Source organism: Kryptolebias marmoratus, linkage group LG12 (genome assembly GCF_001649575.2).
Source record: "Kryptolebias marmoratus isolate JLee-2015 linkage group LG12, ASM164957v2, whole genome shotgun sequence".
Classification (NCBI taxonomy): domain Eukaryota; kingdom Metazoa; phylum Chordata; class Actinopteri; order Cyprinodontiformes; family Rivulidae; genus Kryptolebias; species Kryptolebias marmoratus.
The window spans coordinates 5486267-5504129 of NC_051441.1; the positions used below are offsets into that span (position 1 = coordinate 5486267).

At 40.3% G+C, this 17863-nt stretch overlaps 2 protein-coding genes across 6 annotated transcripts in view; both read right to left on the reverse strand.

The window, feature by feature from the left end:
• stat5a (signal transducer and activator of transcription 5a) overlaps positions 1–1529 on the reverse strand; it is a 60320-nt gene extending 58791 nt beyond the window's left edge. For both annotated transcript variants that reach the window (XM_017429488.3, XM_017429487.3), the window contains exon 1: positions 1382–1529. The gene's annotated coding sequence lies outside the window, so the exon portion shown is untranslated. The remainder of the gene's footprint in view (positions 1–1381) is intronic.
• Positions 1530–5099: 3570 nt separating this feature from the next.
• Positions 5100–17605, reverse strand: stat3 (signal transducer and activator of transcription 3 (acute-phase response factor)). Of its 4 annotated transcripts, XM_037978876.1 has the most exons (24): positions 17369–17605; positions 14703–14841; positions 14032–14275; positions 13829–13921; positions 13636–13717; positions 13446–13546; positions 12923–13074; positions 12020–12178; positions 11814–11906; positions 11615–11674; positions 11493–11522; positions 11315–11408; positions 11174–11221; positions 10998–11081; positions 10131–10229; positions 9870–10005; positions 9728–9780; positions 9542–9636; positions 9234–9373; positions 8918–9139; positions 8748–8790; positions 7972–8031; positions 6899–7044; positions 5100–5998 (listed from the first exon to the last, which is right to left on the reverse strand). In XM_037978876.1, the coding sequence occupies exons 2-24, from the start codon at positions 14828–14830 to the stop codon at positions 5958–5960; spliced, it is 2403 nt and encodes an 800-aa protein (XP_037834804.1). In that variant the 5' UTR covers positions 14831–14841; positions 17369–17605; the 3' UTR covers positions 5100–5957. The 4 variants fall into 4 exon arrangements, with proteins under 4 accessions (XP_037834804.1, XP_017284963.1, XP_024864653.1 ...); XM_017429474.3 differs by lacking the exon at positions 17369–17605 and having other exon boundaries at positions 6938–7044; positions 14703–14830; XM_025008885.1 differs by lacking the exons at positions 7972–8031; positions 17369–17605 and having other exon boundaries at positions 6938–7044; positions 14703–14830.
• Positions 17606–17863: the final 258 nt, after the last annotated feature.

Consider the following 17863-nt stretch of genomic DNA (forward strand, 5'->3'; position numbering starts at 1 on the left):
ATATATATTTCAAAAGTCAACCAGTTTGATTCGTCAGCACAAACTTCTTTTCACCGGAAAGTTGTTGAAATTGTAACGGCGATACAGTTTTCAATCTTTGGGGTGAATAAAGGTTTATTACTAGTTATTTATTTAAAAAAATATATAATGAAATACTATCAGTCTGACCACTGAAAAAGCCAGCACGTTCTTGAATGTTCATGAAACTTTCATGGCAATCTCTAAAAACAAAACAAAATCTACATTTTTGCAACGGATGACAATGTTTAAGTAGAAATTCAAGACATTAAAGGCACTCGTTGCAAAGAATGAAATAAAACATAAAAAGATTATTATTATATCAAATTGTGTCATTTGAGTTTACTCCAGTAGGTTTTCTCATATATTGAATGCAATTCTGAAGCTCGGTCCGCACTTAATGTAAACAAAGCCGACAGCTAAATAAAGCTGGGTGGAAACTTGAGTCACGTGGCTGACCTACATTATGGGCAACAAAACACAGTGGAATCAGACAAGCGTCGGCTCTCAGAGAAGACGTTTAGGTGGAAATGTATGAACGAATCGGCTGCCGAGGAGAAGGAACGGGACGAAAGACGTCAGGAACAAATCCCAGACAGAACCTGGCGCTCCAACACTTGCAGACGTTTGGCCCGTTTTCAGCCGCTTCGGCTCGTAAATAAACACACGTTGGCACCCAGGCACAAATTCTAAATTTAAGGACCCAGATATGTTTAGTTTTCCAATTTGTGTGAAAGCAATTCTAAAATGCGGGTCTGCACTCAATGTAAACAAAGCAAAAACTCGCATGCTGGCATCAGGTCACAAACTCTGATTACATTTTTTTTTTAATTTAAGCACCCTTTAAGTACGGATATGAGTAATTCTAGTAGTTATTCCATGTAGTTGTTTATCTTGCGGTGAGCACCTTTAATCAGCTCCAGAACTTGGAGTTTTAAACCCGAACTTCGCCTGTTTTCTAACCCAGACAGGCGACCCTGATGAAGCCTCAGGACCGTCTCTGAACCCCCACTGACAGTCGGAGAGAACACCTTCCGTCCGTCCGTCGGGAGAACCCGAGAACCCGAGAACCTGAGAACCTGCCTGTTGATTCACCGGGAGAACGGGACGAAAAGTGGCGAGGCGAGCGGCGCTCCGCGCTCCGCGCACCGACCGCAGCGCGCACGGCCGGACTCGCAGTTTGTTTACAAAGCGCTGTCAGGATATTATTTCGCAACGAGGAGAGCGTCTAACAAGAAAAAAGAAGGGAGAAAGGGGCGCACGAGAGGGAGCGAGAGAGGGGCGAGGGCGCGCGCCTCCTCCCCTCCTCCCCTCCTCCTCCTCCCTCATTTCAAAACGCCTTAAAGCGAACTGCGGCACTCACCTCTGCGGAGCGACCAAAGTTGTTGTCCTCGTTCATAAACCGGAGCGGAAAGTCTGCGAGGCGACGCGACGAGGCTCCGTGCGTCCGTTCCTCCCCTCACTTCGCTGCTCTCTGCCTCGCTCCGTCTCTGACACACACGCCGCCCACTTCCGGCGGTTCTTCTGCGTCTGACGGTTTCTACGGAACTCTGCCCCTGTGGGGACGGATTTCCAGCCCCGAGCTGTGGCAACTTTCTGTTATTTATTAACCCCCCTCTTTACCCCGACCCCTCCACATCATAAACATGCTGTCATTTTTTATAAACTGCCAAGAGAGAGAGAGAAAATCTATTTTTAAAGGGAGGGGGGATAAAAAGTTTGTGGAGCAGATCTGTTTGTTTGTTAAAAACAAACAAACAAACAGAAACTTTGAGCTACACCACTAAATATGACTAAATCTACAAGTTCTGTACTACTACTACTACTACTACTACTAATAATAATAATAATAATAATAATAATAATAATAATAATAATAATAATAATATTGTTGTTATCAAACCAACCAAGTAAAAACTGATGTAAACCTTATTCCACTTATTTCTCTGTGATAATGAATCGCGCCACCCTCTGGCCTCAAAATTGTCAACGTTCACTTTTTAAAATTAAAGACCTGCCAGTTCTTAACGGAATGCATATCGCCCGCCGGGGTTTTAAACTGAAGTCATTTTTTGCTGAGAATGGGTGTAGGAGATTTTTTTAAATTTTTTTATTTTTTGCAAACAGGCAGCATGCAAAGATTTAGTGCAACATGTAGCGCTTCAAGTATGTGTTGCAGATGACTCTCAGCTACTACCACACCAAATTTCAGCTCAAGATCTGTAAAATCGACTAAGTCATAAACTTCCATGTGTTGGCTAATATTGATTAGGTCAATATTGGCCAACCTATTTTTGTTATTCAGTTGTTGATGTACATCAAATGATTTTTTCCCAAAAGTCTCATTAAAATCCATCCAGTAGTTCATGAGATATTTTGCTAACAGACAAACTGGATTGGGTCCAACGGTTAAAGGTAATTTTTTTTAAGCATTTGATGTATGTGTTGGGTATGACTCTCAGCTACTCACGTGCCAAATTTGAGCTCAATATCTGTAAAATTGACTAAATTAAAGCCAATTTTGTGTATCGTAAGGGCAGCTGGCTGTTGCGGCCATCTTTGTTTTATTGGGCTCCAAAAGTTAATCACTTGTAGACGTACATCCAATTGTTATTCCCTGAAAGTTTCATTAAAATCTGCCTATTAGTTCATGAGATATTTTGCTAACAGACAGACACACAAACAGAAAACATTATCGCCTGTGGTGGCAGGTAACAGTAATTGTTCCCCTTAGCTATTACATTGTTAATTATTTTGGTATTTTAATAGTTTTGTTTTGTTTATTCTAACCATGATAAGTTTGTTAAAGTCAGAGACAAACTGGGCGTCCCTGGAGGGAGAACTTAAAGATATGATATACAATCTAACAGTTTACAGTACATGCTCTCATCCAGTGTTTCTCAGCTGTGGCTTTGAAAAATCCAGGGTTTGTTTCAGTCGTTGCTGCTGACTTTAAAAAAAAAACCCTTGTGTTGCTGCTGAGCTCAATTACATCATGTTCTCAGAACCATGTGGGGAAAAAAGAAGGGCTTAATTTATGGTAGGTGTCACTGTCTCTGTCAGAACCCACAACACAGCTGCAGCCTGATCCTCCGCTTTGATTGGCTGCAGGCCGTCGCTGAGAGGTGACAGTCTCTTCCTCAAACAGCTGAGTCAGCAGCCACTGACGGTAATAGCTGCGTGTCTCAACACCCCCTTCATCTCCTTGAATCAACCTATTTTTGTTTCCCATACTCGAAACGAAGCAGAAACAAACACGGCGGAGTGCTCAGCAGAGCCCAGCGATGCAGAAACTGCCTCCTTCCTGTTTGTTTAAGTGGTTGGCCTCAGCGCTCCTGGAGTTTCAATGGGACTCATGGGAATCCCAGCAGTCACACGACCGCTGATCGTATCTGTGCTGTCTTACAGGAGAAGATAGGAAGAGAAAAAATGGGGTTTCCAATCAGGGAAGTCCAGTAAACTTAGAATGAGAGTCGAAAAAGACTTATCTTTACAGGCAGTGAAAAGACCCACGCTTCTAAAAGTCTCATGTTCCTCTTCACAAACTAAACCAAGAATGTCAAAGTTAAAATAATAACCTTTAAACAATAATAATGTGATGTAATTTATTTGCAGTTGTTGGATTTTTTATATTTACTTTCATCCAGAAGTTACAAGATAAGTTTTAACCAGATAAGTTCAAATAAAAGAACTTCCAGCGTTTACTAGTTTTACTTCTTTTATCTGCCCAGAGCGAAACAGAAACCCAGAGTTTTGTTTTTAAGGATTTCTATCACATTTAAAACATAACCTTCTTTTGCTTGTCTTAAACTTTGCTCCATTCTCTCCCTCTTAAATTCAGATCAGAGTTTAAAATTTTACATCTTCTTCTTGTTCAACATTCTCCTAACAGAGGTTTTCGTTCTCAGACTGCAGGTTTACTTGAGGTTCCTAGAGTTTCTGAAAGTCCAACGACAGTAGAACCACTTTCCAGTTTCTGTCCTTGAGCTTGTTTATTTATAAAACTAGGATTAAGATTTTCTGTTTTATTAAATCCTATATTTAGGGTAGGTTTGGTATCCCTTACTCTCCATGGACTCACCGGCTCCACACCTGGACCAATCCTTCTGGGTTTCTGTCTCTTTCTTGTCCTCTAAACCTGTAGAAGGTAAAAAAAGATGGCCGCCCATCCTGCTGGAGGTTTCTTCCCGTCAAACAGGAGCCGAAGTGAATATTCGATGGACTGGCTTTTAAAAAGGACTCTTTGTGATCGTATAATTATTTAAAAGGAATAAACTGACTGTAGTTGAACCTGGATCTGTTTTGGACTGAATTAGATTTATGTTTTTCTTTCTCTTGTGCCCTGAGATTCCTTTTGTTGTGAATGGGTGCTGTATAGATAAACTGAACTGAAATCGTTGAGGATTCTTTTCTCAGACCTTATTGTTGTTTTTCCTCTAAACAACTGCATTTGTTGTATAATTCCTGTTATGTTTCCAGTCCCCAGATGGTCCAATGCCAGTTGCAGGATCTGCTGTAATTGGCCCTTGATTTTCTTTCACGGATAAAGCCAACTTCGTGTTTTTGTTTGTCTGTGACAGCTGGATCCCTCTTCCCCATTCACCCTCCACAGCGAGCCATTGTGACACACACTCAATAGCAGCACCTTGAAACAGCAGCCGCTGAATAACACTCAGCCGCTGATTTGTTCACACGTTTTCAGCGAACGACGAAGTCTGAATTCATCTCTGAGACATTCTGGACTGCAGGCTTGTACAAATGCAGATGTCTGCAGCATCTGCTTTGTGTTTATTCATCCTCCCAGCTTCACAGCTAATAGTCTGAAGATCAGTAACTGAGACACTGCAAACAGAACACCAAATCTTCCTCTATTACTGCTTTTTGTTTTTTTCTTACCTGCACGCTGCTCTTTACTCACTCAAAGAAACTGTGGACGTGTTCAGATATATTTAGTATCAGCAATAAAGAAGTTAATCAAAAAGAAAAACACTGAACCAAGTTGTGCTCATATTTTCCTGATCATGTTTGCAGACTACCATGAGCTGAAGCTGAATAAAGTTTCTTTTAAGCACAAAAAGAAAAACATTCTGATTACATTTTATTTAACTGACAAGATTTCCTTGTGTGTGAACCTAAGAAAAAATATTACAGATCCCAGAATGACTAAGTGAAACTCATTATTCAGATGCTCAAAGAATCACAAACATTTTATGTCTGATCATACACGTTAAAATCAAAATACAATGAAACATTAATTGCAAATCTTAAGGGCCAATCCAATTCATATGTTCACATATTACAGTATTAGGTGAGAAAAACTGCCACTTTTACAGTTCCAAATACTAATTCATACAACTCAATAAGTGAGGAAGAAAGGTGGACAGGAACCTAACCCTTAAAGCACTGCTTGAATCACAGTGAGACATGAAATTAGAACAAATGTAAATGCAATTTGACAGAAACCCTGTGACCAAGCTGTGGTTTATGATGCGACCTATTTGGCAGAGACATTGAACGCATTTAATCAAGTACAATTCTAAAACAGCACATAGCTTATACAAAACTGCACTTTCTTATTCAAAGAATAGAACAAATAACCATTTAAAATGTCAATAAACAGAATATTCTCAAAAATACAATTTCATATATATGCTTATATGTTTAAAGATATGTAAAAACAGAGAAAAAGGTAAGGAGGATGTTGCCGAAAACAAAACAGGACATATTAGGACACAGAATGACAATCAAAGCCAATAAGAAGCTGTTTTTTTAAAAAGAGCAACTTTCTTCTTTTTTTTTTAAGCATTTTCTATTCTGTGCTGTGGGGCAATTTTACAGTGGAATAAAAAACAAACTGTACAGGTAAACTGTGTGTAGAGGGGGAGAAACAAATCCTCAGCTCAGCATCCCAACAACGCCAAAGAGGCTGACGCTTACGCTCACATAGGAGATGCAACATCCATGTTCAGAGTGATCGAATCTACGAAGGAAACAGAGAAACAAACTGACATCAGAACAAGCTGCTTCGAATCGGAAATCTTAACGAAGCTAAACAGTTTTAAAGATAAACTTAATGAGAACCATTTAGTTGTTACGGTAAAGTACAAATATGTGGGTTTCTCGGGGGCGAGCGTGTATTTGTACCAAACCGTCACGGTACAGACTCTTGGCACAGGAGCAGAGAAATAAAAGCAACAGGTGTTCACATCCAGAAGTGAACAGAGTATATTTACCTGTATTTAATTTAGAAAAGGAGCAGAGGACGGGTTCATTTAAACACTATAAATGAAAACGACACGTTTAAAGACCTGCTTGTTTGTTTTATTTTGGCTGGGCAGGAAAAATCTCCTGATAATGAATGGCAAAGTGAGTTATATGGTGCTCACTTTGGCAGGCCATTTGTGTATTTTTTTATATTCTTGACATTAAGAGTTTTCTTGTCACCCTGGAACTCAAATGCTGAGAAGAGATGTGACTGCTTCACATTTTATATTCAATTTGTATTTTCACAAGGAGACACATTACTCAGTTCTGTTTTGCTTTTTAGTTTAGCAAACACTCCTTAGTTCTGTTTTCCTAACGCAAGAGAAATACTGCAGTTTATCAAGCTTTCAGTTTGACACGTGACCCGTAGGACAGTCTAGTTTAAATTGAATGAAATAAACAGTACAATATGACTTTTTATTTTTATTTTATAGTGAACACACCAGTTAATAAATCTTACCTTGCTGTACACGACCTGTTATTTCAGAGCCTACCCTGTAGCAAAGGTGGTTTTTTAAAAATTTATTGTATTTGTTTCTTGTTTCTAATGTACCAAACTGGTACCGAATCATGACCCTGACACAAAGGTACACAGCGAACCGTGACGGAGGCGTACCGTTCCACCCCTCGTGTGTGTGCAGCGTTAGTGACTGACCCAAAGGTCCTTGGTTGGCTTCAGCGTCGCTGGGCATCAGGGAGTCGAGGGAGTCGAGAGTGCGAGGAGACATGAGGAACAGGTCGCTGGTGTTTCCAGAGTTGGTGCTGCGAAAAACACGCAGAGAAAACGAACAGATGAAGAAACTGCACAACGCCGGCAAACATGACGAACAGGCCATGCTGTTTCTGTTAGTCCAGGCACTTTCAGCACAACTGCTCTGATGTCTTTGTCATCCCACTTTCTGCTTTTAAAAAACACATTTTGTCAGTTTTGCGGGTGTATCAATCATCAGTTAGTGTCATCTTATTACAACCAATAATTTGATATTTGTGTCAGTATGCAAAGTCGTGTAAAAAAAACAAAACAAAAAAAAAAACACAACAGGTGGAAAACAGGTTTGCTGTAAGACTGGGTCAATATTTCAGATGTGCTATTCTGTGATTGCTTTTAGCTTAGGCGGTGCTGAACACAATGGCACAAAAGACACGTTGAATGGATGTTAATGGGAGCTTCTTTTAAGTCAATGTCACAGCAGTTGGTAAGCAGAGTGCATTAAGTGGATCGAACAAGTCAATACTCGATCTTTTCTTCAGGCTTAGAAAACACAATTCCCTGTTTTGGGGTTCTTCTTATGTTATACTAACACAATGTTTTCTTTGTCACTGTTCCCACGAAAATAATGACGAGTTGTGGAATGATCTTTAAAGATAATCTAATTTATTTCTGAAATCTTTAATCACCTCTCCCTCACAGTTACACCAAATGTAATTTGTCCTGCTCAACAGATGCAGATGGAATCGGAATGGAGAATTCTGACAGAACGTCTTGGAAGCAGGATTATAGACATAAAAACGATGAACTGCAGGGACATGCTCGTGTATTAGTAATGGGAGCTGTGGGTGTGAACTGGACACACAAAACAAAAATGATTTGGGTTTTGCAGCAGTATCTGTGGATCTATCTAGCAAACAGAAAAGTGACAAAATGCACACACAGCCCTACATGCCACCTCCCCCCCCAAAGGGGCCTACCCTGGGAATCCGTTCCCAAGCAGCTCACTGTCTGGCAAGTCCATGAACACGGAGGGACACCTACGGAGACAGGTCAGGATCTCACTGAGAAAACCTCGCAACCCACGAGCACGCTAACAAACCCACAATTCACCACAGCAAACATGGCCCCTGACGTTACCCCCTTCACCTGCAGTTTTTACTCCTCTTTATCTGTTTTCACTTTATTCAAGCAAACCAAAAATATTTAACATTCTCACTGATTCATTTTGGTTGATATCTAATATTCTAACCATGTCCTTTTTTAAATTTTAATAACTTTTCTCTGCTTATTAGCTTGTTTTTAAAATTGCTGCTTTAATGCTGTTCTATATATATATTTTACTTAAACACACAACTACAAAAGCATATTTGTTTCGTTTAACGTCAAACTTGTGCAAAAAACATTTGTTTGAATGCATTTTTCTGCTAAAACACCCAAAAGGTAATTGATCACCTTCGCAATTGCCTGGATGAAAAACAAACAAATAAAAACAAAAAGCTGTTCGGAAGAACACCAGTCAAATCTTTGACTGATTTTTACCCAAATCAGCATAATTTGAGTTTGCAGTACCTGCACTCAACATGGGGATGATTCTACGAATATCAATTTTATTTCATAATAATTATAATGCTCACCAAATCTGAACAAGCTTGACATTTTTGTCTTGAGCAGAAACAATCAAACTTTATAAAATGAGTACTAAGGGTTGCTAACATGAGTGGAGGTCACTGAAGTAAGTGTGAGGAATACTTACGGGGTAACGCAGATGAACTTTGTCTTCAAATATGGCTGGGTAACTGTTATTGAAGAAAAATAAAGTTAACAAATAACATCAAGCATTGGAATAAAGCTCCAACCAGGAAATAACGAGTGTAAAAAACAATTCCTTCAAACTGTACAGATATCACGAAGAACAAGACGTACTGCTCATCGAGTCTCCACCAGCCTCTGGTTCATGAGCTGCTTCTGGCCTGCAGTATTTCCCAAAAGCATCCTCTTTGGGAATATCAGGGTACAGATAAACGAGAGGGGAAACCAGAATGTTGGTGGCATCCATGATCTTGTAGCCCATGATGATGTCAGCGAAAGACATGCTGCTGAGCTGCTGCTTGGTGTACGGCTCCACTGACTGGATCTGAGTCTTTCCTAAAAACAACAGATGGAAAATCAGCGCCACAACAAAAACAAAGATTTAAAATCCTAAAAACCTTATAATGTTTGGAGCTCCAGGACCACTCACCACCGATGTCCTTTTCCACCCATGTAAATGTGATGCCCCCCTCCTTGCTGCTCTCGCTGAAGCGCAGCAGGAAAGTGCCGGGAGGCTTTGGACTCAGAATGGCTCTCTCTCTCTCCTTGCTGATAAAACCCATGATGTACCTGTTAACAGGGAAACAGGGAATTGATTAATACTTGCAGAATTTTAAAAAACAGCCTCTCCATTATAACACCAAAATGATTTCCACAGCGTAACAGGAAGTAAACAAACAGTTTACAGTTCCAGCTGCTGCTTGGGGACCAGAGTCTAAATAAAGGACGACCTCTCACCCTTCATTCCACAGTGCAAGGATATACTTCTTCACCAGGTCGATGATGTTGTCCAACCATACCCAGAAGGAGAAGCCTTTGCCAGCCATGTTTTCCTGAAGAAAACATAAACCAATAAAAACTCACAAAAAGCCAAACCATGTCAGGAAACCAGCCCGAGGTGTTTTTGGTTATAAACTGAAGTACCTTACAGAACTTGGCCCACGTTATTTGGCATCCAGAGTAGTTGACACAGGGTCCTAAATGCCCAGTGAGGAAAGAAAATACATGAGTATTTTTGAATAAACAAGTTTAGAAGCTTCTTTTGTTTCGGGGCTCATCATTTTACCAAGTAGTTTCTCAGCCAGGGTGGTCAGCTGCTCGATGGTCAGGCCTCTCTTTGTGGTTGAGGAGAACTGCCAGCTCAGCACCTCAGCCACCTGGTCCCAGGTCCCCACTGGAGGCTTGGTGAAGAAGTTCACATTCTGTGCAAGGAGACCAAAACGTAAGACGTGAGAACCTCACAGCTACTCCACAAAAAAAATGCTGCTGAGTTGATGTTGTCCCTTTGCAGAGTTCGGACCCTTTCCACAAGGGGGTGCTGTCTTACCTTTGGGTGATTGGTGAGCATGTTGTACCACAGGATGGACGCCCAGGCGTTGGGCATCTGGCAGATGTTTGAAATAACTACCACAGGCAGCGAATGAGTCTGCAGGCAAGGACAACTTTATTTTAAACATGTGTATTTTGTTTTTTTTTCTTTTGTTGAAACATTTTGTTCCACTGACTTTACTGACATTCACTCAGAACTCAACACAGTGATGTTATTCATTATTTCAGGAGTTCTTCAAGATGTCCCCCAGCATGTTTAACAATTTAACACAGATACAGTAAGAAAACAGAAAATGAATAAATGATAAAATTCTCTATTTATAAAGCGAAGGCCGAGTATCAACAACTGATTGTGGCTAAAAGGTTTAGGGTTTGTTTGGCTCTCCTTGTGTTGGAACATTGCACTTTAAATTTTATTTTAACAAAAAATACTGTCACTTATGCTCCAGACAGTTTTACAAACTGTATTAAACTAAATAGTTATCTAAATTTAAGACACTAGTGGTAATTTATTTACTTTTTAAACATGTAGCTCACTCACTAATCAACAGGAAAGGTTAAAAAGTCTAACCTTGCCTCGGTCTAAACCTGCTGATTACTCTACAGCCGTGTAACAAGGATGAGGTCAAAGCTGCGCTGATGAAGGAGGCTTATCTGAGACAAGATCTTATCTAAATGCTGAGGTGGAAACAGACCGGAGGCTGGAAACTTTGTAAATTACTCAGTTTTTGTGACTAAGCATCAAGACATCTTTCACTGCGGTTTAAGAATGTTGCTTAATGTTCGGTGACTTAAAGTATCTTTTGAAAGCAAATTTAGGACCAGAAGCGTCTTCAGGTTCTTGAAATAAACCGGAGATGCTCACCTCCAGATCTATTTTCAGGCCCTGATGGTAGACTTCCGTCTCAAAGGTGACGAGGTGGAGTTCCTCTGTTACAATCAGAGAGGCCTGGAGAAAGCAGATGTTTTTTAAGCGCTAACTGGATGATAATCAACCCAAACTCCTCGTAAACCTCAAATGCCAATAAAGATAGGACTTACATCGCTATTGGTTCGGCCACCGTTGCCACATCTTTGTTCTCGTAAGGTCTGCAACAAACAGGAAGTCAGTGCTCCACAGAAGACCTCTATCAATTCACCTGATCACTTCTAACCAGCGAGAGGTTTGCTTCTAACGCTCACCAAGTGTTTGAACTCTGCCGAAAGGCTCCCGTTGTTAGACTCCTCCATGTTCATGACTTTTGTGTTAGTGCCAAGGATGTTAAACTTTCGTGCTCTGGGAAGACAGTCGTAAAACAAAACAGTCAGACTAACGGGCACTCGATGCTTTGGCTTTCAAACGGTGCTCCTGAAGCCTTACCCTCTGATTGCAGCTACATCCCCAGTTTCTCTGAAAAATAAACAAGTCAAATCAGTGACGCAGTCATCTTTGCTAAGATTCTTTATTAAAATCAAACTCCAGCTTGAAAAGAAAAAACTCACTTGTCAATGCAGACTTTAATTTTCAGCTGGTAATTGAGTTCAGGAAACTTTACCAGTAACCTTGAAAAATAAAGCAAAGGAAGACAGGAAGAGAAATTACTGGCAAATAGATTATTGCTATTTTTTAATCATTAGGAATACCTTAAATGTTACTATAAAATGTTTATGCATGTTTCAGTGTTCTAAAACTGAATCTTACCTGACTTTAGTTGTGAACTGCACTCCTGTTTTTATGACCAGAGGCCTGTCTGGATGCATGGGCATACACGGCTGCCTTTCAACCACAAAGGCACTAAAAAGACACAAAGATCAGGTTTCAGAGACTTCCAGCAAACATAAGCGAAAAACTAAACTTTCATATTGTTTTTTGTCAGCTATACGGGAAAAATCAATAATCTCCAGTACTTCTTCATCAGGTTTCTGAACAGGTCCACGATCTTTTCCTCCAGGGCGGGCCGGTGCTGAATGATGGGGTCTCCTTTGTAGGACACCTTCTGCTGAAGCTCCTCCAGCTTCTTGATCTGTTGACGAATCTGGAGCTGAGACTCGGCCAAGGATGTGATCCTGATCAGAAAATCAAATTCAGGTCAAACATGTTACAGAATAAACACAGCTGGATGAAAACACCGCAACATATTGTACATCCAGATGCTTTATTCAATAAATAAAACAAAAGTAAAGACCAAGACAGTTGGATACACCACCCAGTCTTTGATTTAGGAACTGTGATCATAACGTTCATATTTGATGATCTGAGTAATAATATTACTCTAACTGCACCTCTCTGCATCCTGTAAGAGCATAACTCATTCAATTTGATTCAAAGAAGTAAATGGCTTTAAAAATGTCTTTTTAAAAGGCAGCATAGTGCTGTGGTGAGTACTAATGCCCACAGATAAAAGGTGTTATGTTTAAATATTGATGGAAATCTCTCTGAGTTGAGCTCACATGTTCTCCTTTGGTCTGCATGTTTTTTCCTTTGGGTATGTCAGTTTCCTCCACCGTCCAAAAATATACGTGTTAGGTTACTTAGAGATTCTAAACTGCTAACTCTAGGTGTGAAACTGAGTGTGCACAGTTCTTTGTGTTGTGTTATTTCTGCAACAGACTGGTAACCAGTCTTTTGTTTTTACGAGAATGAAATCCAAGATGGCTAAAACTGCTCTTTGACCCTGAGACAGATGGATGGACAGAGTCCAAATATCTAAGTCTTATTGTGCGTTGTTCAAATGAACACAATCTGGCAACTGAAATCTTTCTCTTCTTAAAATAAAATAAAAAAAAACTTTTGTTTTCGAAACTGGTTACCATGTTTCGAGGCGATCGAGGCAGATGTTTGGTGGGCCTCCGATGCAGGCAATTTGCTGTCTTCTCTTCCAGTCTGCCAGTTCTTCATCAGTTAGATTCTTCTGTACATAATCCATTGCGGTCAGCAGGCCTCCCATCTCTGTCACTATTTGCTGTAAACAGAACACACATTAAACATCAGCATAAATGAACATTAATAGTCAGTAGTTCACACAGACACTGTCAAACCAAGACAAAGATGAGATAGAAGTGTAAAAAGACTGACAAATTCATGTCTTGTCATTTGGTCTGCTCAATAAGCTACATAGAAGTGTTGCTCCACTTGTTTCCCTTCATTCTCTGCCTAAAAACTTTAGCAGATTCTCAAATGTGCAAGTGTACAACACACTCCTTGTGGGGCATTTAACCTTGTTTTATCATCCCCGTGTTCAGCATTTTTGTATTATTTCTTTCACTACAAGGTGAAAATTCCATATTATATTTATTTTAAACTCGCACAATTTGATAAAGTATAAACACCCACCCTCCTGAGCTGGTCCAGAGCGCTCAACATTTGCTCCAGCTGAGCCATCTTCTGTCTCGTGGCAGCTGCCTGGCTATTTCCATTCAGGTCCTGTGACAACTCTGGAGACAGGGTGGACATGCAGTGGATCAGCTAAAGAGTTACCCGTGTCTTCAAAGGCCGAGATAAGAAGGCGATAAATAAAACATACCCCCTTGGCTTTTCAGGGTCTTGTAATTAAAGTCAAAATCATCTTGCAAGTTTTCAAGCATCTTCATCTTCTGCTCCATATCCTGCAGAAAAACACAATAAAATAAAATAATTACAACATGATAAAAGAGCTTTAAAGCCGTTCTGATGCAGTGTTTTAAAATATTTGATAGAGAGTCTTTCATAAAACTGACCTGCACTCGCTTCCTGATGTCTTGGAGGTTGTGCTCCAGTATCTGCTGTTTCTCTGTCACTACGGTTCCAGTGGGATGGGCCGCCTGGCCATTCTGCAAGACAGTAAAGGATATAATAACACAGAAAAACTTTGTATTTCTTATTTACCATTATGTTTCAAAGCACATAAATTCTCACACTACTCCGGTGTAACTTCATGTACCTGTGAAGCAGTGGTGGCGTTCTGCAGCAGCCTTTGTTCCTCCCACAGACAACGGGCAACAATCCGAGCGATTTCCATCGGCTTCTCCAGATATTTGCTCTGCAGATGCTGTTTGATCCTGCGCAGGTTATGCTGGTAGAGGACATTGTTCTCCTGCAGGAAGCGGCTGTACTGCTGGTCTATTTCTCCCAAAAGGTTGTGGAACACCAGCGTGGCGTGTGATTCCTTGTTGGCAGCGTAGGCCCTTAGAAAACACAGCATAAAATCCTCATTTTATAACGATTTCTACTTCTTATCGCGCATATATTTCATATAAACCTCTTCAAGAGGCTTTATAACAAAATGCAAGTTTAACGTACATAAAAAAGTTGAAAGAATACAGAACCGTTTGACTACTGCTTTAATATACAAGCTAGTCAACAACAAACTGACAGATTTATTGTAATAAATGGCATGGATAAGGTCAATTGAAGTGAAGAAGCTCGATAAGTCCATAAAGGTTCTAATCGTACAATAACATCTATGTTCTAGGACTGAGAAGTCATGGTAAATGGCTCACTGCCGGTCTGGATTGAGTGGAAGATAAAAAGTCTTTGATGCAACACGTTAGCCAACAGGTGAAACAAAGTGCAATCTTAAAACAAACACATGGACTTTAGTTTTTTTCTTACCAGTCCTGACTCTCAATCCACGGGGCCAGGAACTGTCGTAGCTCCATGGGGAAGCTGTCACTGTACAGGTGGTAGAGTTGCTCCAGATACCTGGTTTCCAGCTGCTGTAACTGGTTCCACTGGGCCATCCTGACACGCTCTGTTTCAACAAAGATTAAGAGCGATGAGCGTCTACCAAACGCGACGAGAATTTAGGAGAAAGCCTCTACGGGACATCTTTCACATTTACCAGAAGGAAATGGCCAAGTGTCACGTTTACCCTGAAAACGATGACAAGTCGATGTGAGGCCTCCTGTTCAGCACAGTCACTTCCTGTTCACTGAAGCACCAGGCTTCCACCAAGAAATATAGGCCATCACGAACAGCTGTTCGCTTTCTAAGCAGATCGGAGTTAACGATCACCATTGTTTTTGCCCGAATGAAACTTGCTAGAACCAACGAAAAAAAAAAAAAAAAAAAAACCCCACACTTCCTTTTCTCAGCTGTGAAACAGCAACAGAGCACATGGATTCGAAACTACAGAACCATTTCCTTTGTATGTGATGAAGAACTGGTTTTTTATGATTAACTTCATAATAATTTTCTGAGAACTCCAGTGTGACTTCAGACACATTCTTTCACCTGACTGAAAGCAGATCACACTGTTCCCTGGATGGTTTTAGTCTTCACACTGACAATAAATCCAACAAAGAGCTGTCTTCTTTATCACGCATTAGTGTTTGTTTAATGCTTACATAACAGAGATATTGTTGAATTATGCTCTAGATTCTGAATGATAGGGGTTAAATTGCAGAGTAAAAGGCAATAAGCTACACAGTGTTCTTGCCCTTGAAACGGATGACAAAGAAATGTAATGACTAAACTGCACTTTCTGCTTTCAGTGTGTGGTGTTCCTAACCAAGAAAATGGCTGCAGGTATCATCAGCATTTGTAAACAATCAAACTGGGATGCAGAATTTATTCCACACCTATCAAAAATCTTTAACAGTCTGCGTGTTGACCTTCACAATGCAACTTGTTTTCTAAAACAGGAACTTATCATTTACCAAAATCAAAACAAGAGCTCTCAAAAACCACTACAGCTTATTTAAGTTCACAGATGTCGTTATCTTTGCCAGCTAAAGATGTCAGCAGTTGAAAAGGCCAACTGGACCGAAATGCATGTGTATAACCAGCTGAATAGTAAATTAATGTATAATTCTGCTTTTTTACCTTAAGTACTAGAAATGTTCTTTGTTTCCAGTGTTTTATGTAGATCAAGGCAGGGTTTCCAGATAAAAGAACTTCAGCTGCAACAAGTTTTCTCACATAGGTAACATGTTTCATATGACCCATGTTCCTCTTTCGCTCACATATTAAAAAAAAACACATGGTGTGAATTTCTGAGCAAATGAAAACCCTGAGGGGATCGTTTAAAAAAAAACTGATAATTCCTCCATATTTCTTAGTATTGGAAACACAATCCCTGCCTGGTCATACCGTTACCAGCTTTTAAAAACAGAACATGTCTGAAAACTTTATAAACCTTATTTATTTTAGGTATCTTTAACGTTTCTTTTAATGCACTGTACTGAATATAGGAGTGGATGGACTACTCCTGGTGAGGGTCTCATCGGGATGATCAATAATTCAGGGCGTACAGGCTAAGAGAATGATCCTGTTTAATTTTTAACTACCATTTAAAAAGGCATCTATAGTTTAGCTCAGAAAACAAAAACACCCAAAAGCCATTTTTTGTTCTTTAATTCTAGTAAACTGATACATCAGTGCATCCTCCCAAACTGACTGAACATTTTGTTTTCTGGTTACCTTTTATCTAGGTCACATGTGATGCTCATATTACAGAATTACTGACTTCTACACAGGAAATGATTCTGCCTTATTACCAATATTTTAACATATAAGACTCTTCTTTGAGACAAGCCTAGAATAACAGAGAGGAGTAGCCTTTATTATTTGATATGAGGCAGCAAGAATAAATCTGCCAGGCCAGTTTGGCATGTTTGACCTTTGTTTAATGTGCGGGAAGAGTTTACCACTTACAGGCAAAGCACAATGGGATTCCTTAAAAAAAATCTAATTGCTCCTGTTCCAGTCAATACTTCCTCTAAACAAAAGAAACAGCAAACCGTGCCAAGAACTGAAGAGAGGCCCATCATTTACGGATTGCAACAATAAAAACATTCATCATGGTGGACTGAAAGGACTAAATCTTGAATGCAAGGTGATGTCCTGCAGATGGGCGTGCCAGGGAATCTGAATTTTACTGGGATCAGACACAAATCCCGGTGGAACACCCTCCATCTAACAATAACAATGAGTTCAGACAAAACACAGAAAATTAAAAACTTAAACCTGCACTGGGTGTTACTTTTAGTTGTGTAACTGATACACTGAAGAGAAAGTGTAATCGCTTCATTAAAATTAAGCTGTAAAATAATAAGTTATGTAACACCGCGGGTACACAATGGCAGAACTTACGACCTAGTAATGCAGGAGTTTAGCATTAGCTGCGTTGTTTTACAGCTAGCCGAGCAAATAAATAAATAAGTAAACACATTGCTCGGCTGTGATTATAAAAACGTCAACTATAATACGGCGGTCATAAGTTAAAACAAATAAAGAAACTGTGAAGTGAATGCAGAAGTCGAAATTTAGTCCCTCACCCGAGTCGTTGTCACTTCTTTCGAAAGTTTCTCCGACAAAAAAAACAACCGTTGACGTTAAACTGAAATCCTCTGACAACAACAGCCAGCGGCAACGCTGCTTTAAAAAAAAGCCCGGAGCGCCCACAAAGGAGAGAGACGGAAAAAAAACACTTTTATAAAGACTGTAACTATCGCTCTTCTCTTTCCAACACGAGAAACACTTCTCCAAGGCGAGAACAAGACGCCCGACCCACCGTCTACACTGCAGTCTTCCCAGCCAACCAAACCCCGTGATGTTCCGTATTGACAGCTCAAAACACCAATAGCAGTCGGCGAGCTCTGATGCGACCAATCAGAATTCTGCGCTTAAGGAAAAAAGGCGGGACGTGGCAGTTAGCTTGGCTGAGGGCGCTATGTTTACTGCTGTCGCAACTGGGCTGTTCCGTTCAGCAAACCCTCCCGTTCGCGGGCACCGCGCGCACCGCTGTCACGGAGGGAGGAATGGCAATCGAA